Here is an 8034-nt window from a genome sequence, read left to right as displayed (position 1 = left end):
ACAACTTATTTTATCAGCCATTTAAACAAAACAGAATCTAGCGCATATCTAACTAGATTAACTACTAAGTTCTAAGACTCCATTCCTTTTCTGTTCCTCGCAAAAAACAACACACAGACAGAGAACCTTTGTTTCTCCCCCCCTCCAGTTTTGAAAGTATCTTGTCTCCTCATTGGTCATTTTGGTCAGGTGCCAGCAAGGTTATCCTAGCTTCTTAACCCTTTACAGGTGAAAGGGTTTTTCCTCTGGCCAGGAGGGATTTTAAAGGTGTTTATCCTTCCCTTTATATTTATGACACATGTGAAAAGTAAGAATAGGGGCAGTAGAAATTACTTTCTTTCTAACAGCTCAGTTATGTTACTACTGTCCTTATTCTATCCTAGAGGGAAAGCTGTTTTCTTCTCCATAACATTTGTTCTTGTCATTTTGGCAAAGATCAAGTATAGCAACGATTAGAGATATGGTAAATTCTCTAAAGAGGGTGGAGGTGAACAAATATGTCCTGCATTTGGGGACAAGGAATGATCAGAAAATGGGATCTATGATCTAGGAAGTCTAATGTCTCTAACTACTATGAATTAAAGTTATTTAACAGAATACAGTATTTCTGGGAAATAAGCTGGTTTGACTACTATTTCGTTCTTTTCAGATAGCAAATAGTCAGGACGGAAAAAAATAAGGAGGCTGAAGGTGCTTCTTTCAGAGCCCTGTTACTTTAATACAGACAGCATAAAACTTCTTGAGTCAGGCTGCCTTTGTTGTGCTGAATCTTTACTCCATGAGGTTGAGAGCAAGTTTTCTATAACTGCTCCTATGAAATTAAACACTGCAGCTAAGGCCTAGCCTACTGTATGACAGCTTCAGCCACTATTTAAACCCAATGTTTAAACAGGCAAGCATTTTTAGGGTAGCAAAGATCCTAATGAGAATGCATTACAGACTTCTCACTGAAATGCTGGCAGGCATTGCTCAGCAACTCTGAAAATAAGGCCCAAGGGTCTCAAGTTGAGCACCTAAAATCAGTGGCTGTTTTGAAAACTCGAGCCTGTGGCTTCATTAAAAATGCCACAAAGTTTAAAAACAACAATTTTAATGAACAACCAACCAATCCAGGTATGGGATTGCTATTTTTTACCAAAGCCTTTTTTAAACTATTAGGTTAGCGCTGTGTTCAGTAGATCAAAATAAGCTCACACTTATTCACCACAACAGACAAATAGACATTTCACTACTCAGTACAAAAACAGAAGATGACATGTAAGCATCTCATTTCCCTGTTCCCTTTTAAAAGTCTCGATTTTTAATCACATTGCCAGCTGTCGGTTCCTTCAATATTTTTCTGCAAGAGTACAGTTAGATCTGTTTAAGCTTATGCTTAAACATTGATTCAGAAATACTGGCTATTTGGCCTTCTAAAACAACAGATGGGATGCATCGTCTATCTACATCATCTTTTACTTCCTGTAATCAAGCAGACTCACCCAGCGGCGCCTCCTGCTGCTCATCTGCGGGAATTAGTGGGTCAGCTTCTGGAGGGCCCTCTGCTGAGCCACCTTACCACTGGGCCCGGTCCCTCTTCCCACTGGGGTGATGCCCCCTGGCAGTAAACCCCAACAATCCCTGAGGGTCTCCCCTCCCTGGGGAACCCCCACCCACTACCCCCACCTTGCCTCAGTCTTGGCTACTGCCAGTCATCGCTTAGCCCCGCTCCCCGGGGCAGACTGCAGTGTATCAGCCACTCATCACCAGCAAGGGGGGTGGGACCTGCTGCCTCTGCCTACCCATGGGCTGCCCCCTGGCAACCCCAGTACCTAATAGGCCCTGATCTAGCCTCGCAGCCTGGAGGTTTCCGGCCAGAGCTCCCCCTGCTCCCCTGGCCTTTCCCCCTCAGCCCTGATCCAATCTAGGTACTTCCTCTGGTCCCTGCAGCCAGGCCCTTCTCTTTCTGAATGCAGAGAGAGACTGGCTAAGCTTCAGCCTAGCAGCCCCTTTATACGCCCAGCTGCGGCCTGATAGGGGTGTGGCCCAGCTGCAGCCATTTCCCCATTCAGCCTAGCTTTTCTTACCCTCAGCCCTGGCTCTCTCCCAGGGCTGGCTTTTAACCCCCACAGGGCAGGAGTGGGTAACCACCCCGCTATACTTCCCATCTACGTTGTACAAAAGTTTACACTTGTGCACCAGTAAAAACAATTCTCTTGTATTGGCTTCTTGTTTCACTTTTGCTCTTTGAATTTTTTTTTTAAATCTTAACAAGTGAAACTAAATGGTTGGTGCTTCAAATGCTTTAACCGTACCAATTTAATCTGCATGTTAAATGCCCTAAAGGTGTGAAAAGTTGTAAGTGGGAAGCTAGGTATTAGCAAGCTTCACTGAGTGGTAATCAGCATACATTATCCCAATACCAGTTCCCCAATACAGGTGCGTAGCTTCTTTCGTGCATTTAACATGCGCGAATTCAGCTTTGTGTGATCTGCAAAAAAAAAAAAAAAAAAAGAGAGAGAGAGAGAGAAAAATAATTTAAAATACTGTACCTGTAGTGCGGGTGATTCTGCCTGCCATTACACTCAATGTAATATTGACTATATGCGATTTTCGCTTTATGCACTGACTGCAGAACGTAACCCCAGCATAAGATGAGACTCGCCTGTAAATGTCTGATTTAGCTAATGTTCCATATGAGACACTAAAGTGGGTGCTACATTAATAAATGAATATAAGAGACTTCAAATTACAGGTATGTTCCTCAGATGGTCATTCCTCCTCCATCTCCCAATGGATAACTTGATCCGGCCAAAAGAGCTGCTGTTTGACGTCTTTTTCCAAATTCAGATACAATACTACGCTTAAGCAATAAATGTTGAGTACTTTACAGAGTCTATAGGACTTTCTGTCAAAGAACTAGAGGTCAGGTGGGAATAAAGTAAACTGTAAAGCTGAAGGTCTTGAAAAGCCTACTACAGAGAGTTTCAAGTCATCTGCTATTCCAAGTGTATGGTTTGTTTTTGTTTTTTTTTTAACTAATCAGTGAGATACATTTTTCAAAGTACTTTTCAAATAAAAGTAATTATACTTTTAGCAAAAATGAATATTTTACCATTTAAACATCATAGACTAGCACTAAATTGCATCATGAAAACCATAAGGTTTGTTAATAATTGCAGAATACCATTGCTCTAATGCATATTCAAGATGCCATCTAATGCATTTTAGCGAAAGAGCAGGCTTTTTGCTGTCACAAATCACAATAACAATGTTCTAATTATGTTTGACAGGCATATATATCATGATTACAATAGCAAAAGCAAAACTATAAAAGGTTTCTTGGGGATATTCTTTTAAATGTAGAGCAATCATGCGTAAACCATAGAAAGCAGATTCCATGTTGTAAATTTTCTATTTCTGGACAAAAGCATCTCCCAATTAGGAAATCTTTGACTGGTTATGTCAGGCAAGAAGCTATCTGTCTATGGATGGGTACAACAGTTGTTACCAGATAAAGTTTTTCAATCTAATCCCATATTAAATATTTCCCAGAAGTATTCAGAAGCATCTTCATCTGTTCCATATCACAAAACAATCTCTTTGAACAAAAACATGACTTTCTCTCAAAGCACTATCTTCAACAAACAAACAAATGTTACCACAATGATTTAGGGTTCTCTGGGCTCAGTCAAAAAAATGGAAACATATGTACTTGCAGAAATTTCTGGAAAGCACTAGGTCAATCTAGTATTAAACTAAAAGATATAGACGCTCAGTTTTTTAATAAAGTACTTTGAAGAGGAGAACTAAAATCTGGAAATGCAAGTGAATGTGGATAGACAGAGATGGATTTTAAGTTAGTCTGTAACTTTAATAAACTTAACCCCAGAATGCCCCATTTCCCCATACCAGGCATTTAAGTAGATCCAATCCAATCCCATCTAACCTATAACTCAGGATAGGCAGTGGAAAGTTTATCCTTACAAGTCAGCTCATTCTTCTGAATCTTCTCACCTTCCCCCTGTGAAAGGGACAGAAGGTACCAAAGAGGGACCCTGGTCTCTACATATTTCCAGTCTCCCCTTTTCCCATAGGCCCAAGGTCTGACTGCAAAATCCTAAGTCTCTTATTTCTGGGCACTGGCCCTTTTGGCTGAACTAAACATTCATACAATTCTCATTATTAAATGTCTGACTCCTATTCTTAGCTGGGTCTCCATGATGCTGCGAGGAAAGGGGTTGAGGGGAACCTTACCAGGCCTCAGCCATTTTGCCACAATGGGAAAAATTAGTTCCTAACCACCACCACTCCAACCCAAAACAGGTGATCCCTCAGATCCACAGCATCCTAAAAACACACACTAAACACAACATAACTAGAGGCAAGGAGGGTGGATTCAGCTAAAATGGGGCTATGGGCTTGAGAAACTCAGGACAAAAGGTTTAAATAACTATTGCGGTGAGCAAGGAGCCAGTAGGCTTCTGCGGCTTTAAGACTAGCCAATGGGCACTGGAGTGTCCAGGGGGAGGAGAGGTCTAACCCTGCCTATACTCCCCCTTTAATTCTAAACTTCTCCAGCAACTTGCAGATCCAATCAAGTCTCCCACCTGTAAACTAGGTGGGCAGCCATTTTGGAGGACCTGACCGTACAGTCACCTGAGAAAATGGTTTTTAACTATATTCCATTGGGCACCTCCTGGGCCATTCCAATGACAAACATTTGTTCTGATGAAGAGTTTGAATGGGTCATTGGTAAAGGGTCATCCCTGGCCAAGGATGTTTTAGCTGTATTTAAAAAGAGGGCGGAAATCCCCCAATCCCACATTCTATTCAACTATTGTGCCAGTTCATAGGGTAGCTGAGAAGTGACATTTTTTACTGATTACGGTTAACATATTAATAGTTCCATGTAATCATAGCCTAATTTGTGGGGCTTCAATTCACCAATTAGCATCCATTCATCCTGAGGGTAAATAAGTTTTCAGCTCAGAGAATTGTGAATGGAAGCATGAAACTTAAGAATCTGTGCAACTAGTACCTTTAAAGAAATGCAGTTTTTTCCAAAGAAAATGTTTTGCAAAGATTCACAGGAAGGGTTTCATATAGTCTTGGCTCACTGTGCTCTACATCAGGGGGAGAGTCAATTTTCTCTTTCCAACCATATACCGCTGCCAGGTGTTCAGCTTCCTCAACATTCTTTGTAGCAACAACTTGCAGGATCAAGCTTCTTGTTTCTCAACTATCTAAGGGTATGTCTACAGTATGAAATTTTGAAATTATTGTATTCGAATTTTCGAAAGTGATTTTATACATTCAGTCTTGTGTGTCCCCACTAAGCGTGTGAATTCAGCGGAGTGCGTCCACAGTACCAAGGCTAGCATCGAATGTCTGAGTGGTGCACTGTGGGTAGCTATCCCGCAGTCCCCGCAGCCCATTGGAATTCTGGGATAAACTCCCAGTGCATGCTGGCGCAAAAAACATTCTCGCGGGTGTTTCACGGTGTGTGTCATCAGTTGCTCCTCCCTCCGTGAAAGCTATGGCAGACAATCATTTTGCGCCTTTTTGGTGTGCAGACACCATACTGCTTTCAGCAGACAGTGCAGTACGGTGCACTGCTGCTCTCCTGCTACTATGAATCCACCTCGCATTTCCTCTCATCTTCCTATGTAATCTCTATAATATCTACTCTTTCTCTTCCTCGTTGACCGCTTCCGCTGCCAACTCTGCTCGGCCATCGTGAACTGAGCAACACAGCTTCCGCCGCCAATGCTGTTCTCCCGCTCTTGCCGCGCTACTGAGCCTTTCCATGTTGTCTGCCCTGGGCTCCTGCCTCCTTGAAAGCTACAAAAGACAACCATTTCCCACCTTTTTTTGGCTATCATGATCTGAACAGCACCTCTCCACTGCCACTCTGCTCTCCTACGTTTCGTGCCCTTTTTCCAGGATTACCTGTGCAGGTGCCATAGCACAGCAAGCATGGAGCCCGCTCAGATCTCCGCTGCAATTTTCACCATTGTAAATACCTCGCACATTATCCAGCAGTACCTGCAAAACGGGGTGAGGAAGCGATGACAGCACGATTACGATACTGATGAGGACATGGACACAGGCATTCCTAGAAGCACAGCATGTGGCGATTGGGAGATCATGGTGGCGTTGGGCCAGGTTCATGCCATGGAACGCCGATTCTGGACCCGGGAAACAAGCACAGACTGGTGGGACCGCATAGTGTTGCGGGTATGGGATGATTCCCAGTGGCTGCGAAACTTTCGTATGGGTAGGGCCACTTTCATGGAACTTTGTGACTTGCTGTCCACTGCCCTGAAGCGCAAAGACACTAAAACGAGAGCAGCCCTCACACTTGAGAAGCGAGTGGCCATAGCACTGTGGAACCTTGCAACTCCCGACAGCTACCAGTTGGGTCGCAAATCAGTTTGGAATGGTCAAATCTACTGTGGGGGCTGCTGTGCTGCAAGTAGCCAATGCAATCATTGACCAGCTGCTATCAAAGATAGTGACTATGGGAAATGCGAAGACCACTGTGGATGGCTTTAATGCGCTGGAGTTCCCTAACTGTGGCGGGGCGATAGATGGAATGCCTGTGATGGTGGACTGTGCTCATGGTCACCTGTGCTGATGAGATCGCCACGGTGACCAAACAGGAAATGAAATGCAAAAGTTCCCGGGGCTTTTACTGCCTACCTGGCTAGTGCATCGGAGTTGACAGTGTTGTCCAGAGCGGTCACAAGGGAGCATTCTGGGATAGCTCCCGGAAGCCAATAACGTCAAATTGCGTCCACAGTACCTGTAACCCGGAACTGCGATCTCTACTTTAGCGCCACTCCACTTGCCGAGGTGGAGTACAGAAACCGGATTAAAGAGCCCTTTAAATAGAAAAAGCCGGTTTGGTTGTGTGGATGGAATCAGTTTTATTTCAAATTAACTCGGCTAATTCCAAAATAACTGCGTACTGTAGACGAGGCCTTAGGTTTCAGTAAAATGGTCTTAAAAGTTGCAATAGTATCAAACACATAGTAATATACTGTTTGTGCTAAAAAAAAAGCCAAAACCCATAAATGATTTTTAATTTTAAACATGTTTTATTGGTAGGATAGACTTGCAACAACATTCTTCAGCAGCTAACATCTTCAACACCTGAGAACTGCCTTCTAACAGTCTACCTGTTTTATATTATGCAAAGAAAAAAAAATTACTAGCAAGTTTTGGCTGTGGTTTTTTTTTTTTTTTTGGTTGGTCAACGTAGTGCTATAACTTCTTGCTTGTCCCTCAGAATCTCTTCCTCCTCATCTGTATGGCTTTCATCACAGTCTCTAAAAATAAAAAACAAAAAAAAACCCCACACAATACAATGATTATCAACAGTTTGTGCTCAAGGTCCTCAAGGAAACAAATCCTGGTAGGATTTTTTTGGTCCTGTTTCTCATACTCATCTAATATTAACTTGATTTATCATATTAAAAAAGGTATGACCGTTGTGCAATCGGTAAATTGTAACAAAGTATACTTTTGGCCAAAACTACCGCGTCCATTTATTTTTCTCAACTTCGGACAAGTTGTTTCTCAACTCTCTCAACTAGGCTTGGCAGGATTTGATTTTCTTAAAATAATTTCACTGGATGATATCAATGTTTATTTTTAAGCTTTTTAATTTTCATCAATTTAAATGTTAACAGTTGGGCAAAATTATGGGTGGGGCAGACAATTATTTAATTACAGATTTTGAGATTTTAAAAGTTAAAGCTTTAACACCATTAAACACAAATGGAATATTTTGATGCTGATAAAGTAAATGTCCTTAAAATCAAATTTTAATAGCTTATCAAGCAGTTTCTTACTTTCCTTATGTGTAAATTTTGATTATCAATGAAAAAATATTTCCATCAGTTTGTGTGTGCATGGTGAAATCAAAGTTCACCAACATTTACTAATGAAAATCTAATCCTTCCAACCCCACTCTTAGCTAAGTGGTGAGTCAAAAGTACCTTCCTTATCCTGTCTCACCTGAAAATCCCAAGTCCCAGAATGAATAAG

The 8034-nt window shown here is 42.0% G+C and overlaps 1 protein-coding gene across 5 annotated transcripts in view; it reads right to left on the bottom strand.

Annotated features, from left to right (window-relative positions):
* Positions 1 to 7076: 7076 nt before the first annotated feature.
* Positions 7077 to 8034, bottom strand: part of ZBBX (zinc finger B-box domain containing) — a 48471-nt gene continuing 47513 nt past the window's right edge. For 4 of the 5 annotated variants that reach the window (XM_073359480.2, XM_078854371.1, XM_078854369.1 and 1 more), the window contains one exon: positions 7085 to 7313. In XM_073359480.2, the coding sequence (XP_073215581.2) occupies positions 7238 to 7313 (76 nt within the window). In that variant the 3' untranslated portion in view covers positions 7085 to 7237. Of the gene's footprint in view, positions 7314 to 8034 lie in introns of all 5 variants that reach the window. The other variant, XM_078854370.1, reaches the window with a different exon arrangement.

The sequence above is a fragment of the Lepidochelys kempii genome, chromosome 9 (assembly GCF_965140285.1).
Source record: "Lepidochelys kempii isolate rLepKem1 chromosome 9, rLepKem1.hap1, whole genome shotgun sequence".
In the NCBI taxonomy this organism is placed as follows: domain Eukaryota; kingdom Metazoa; phylum Chordata; order Testudines; family Cheloniidae; genus Lepidochelys; species Lepidochelys kempii.
The sequence above is the reverse complement of the archived record's forward strand: the minus strand, read 5'-3'. Positions and strand labels throughout refer to the sequence as shown.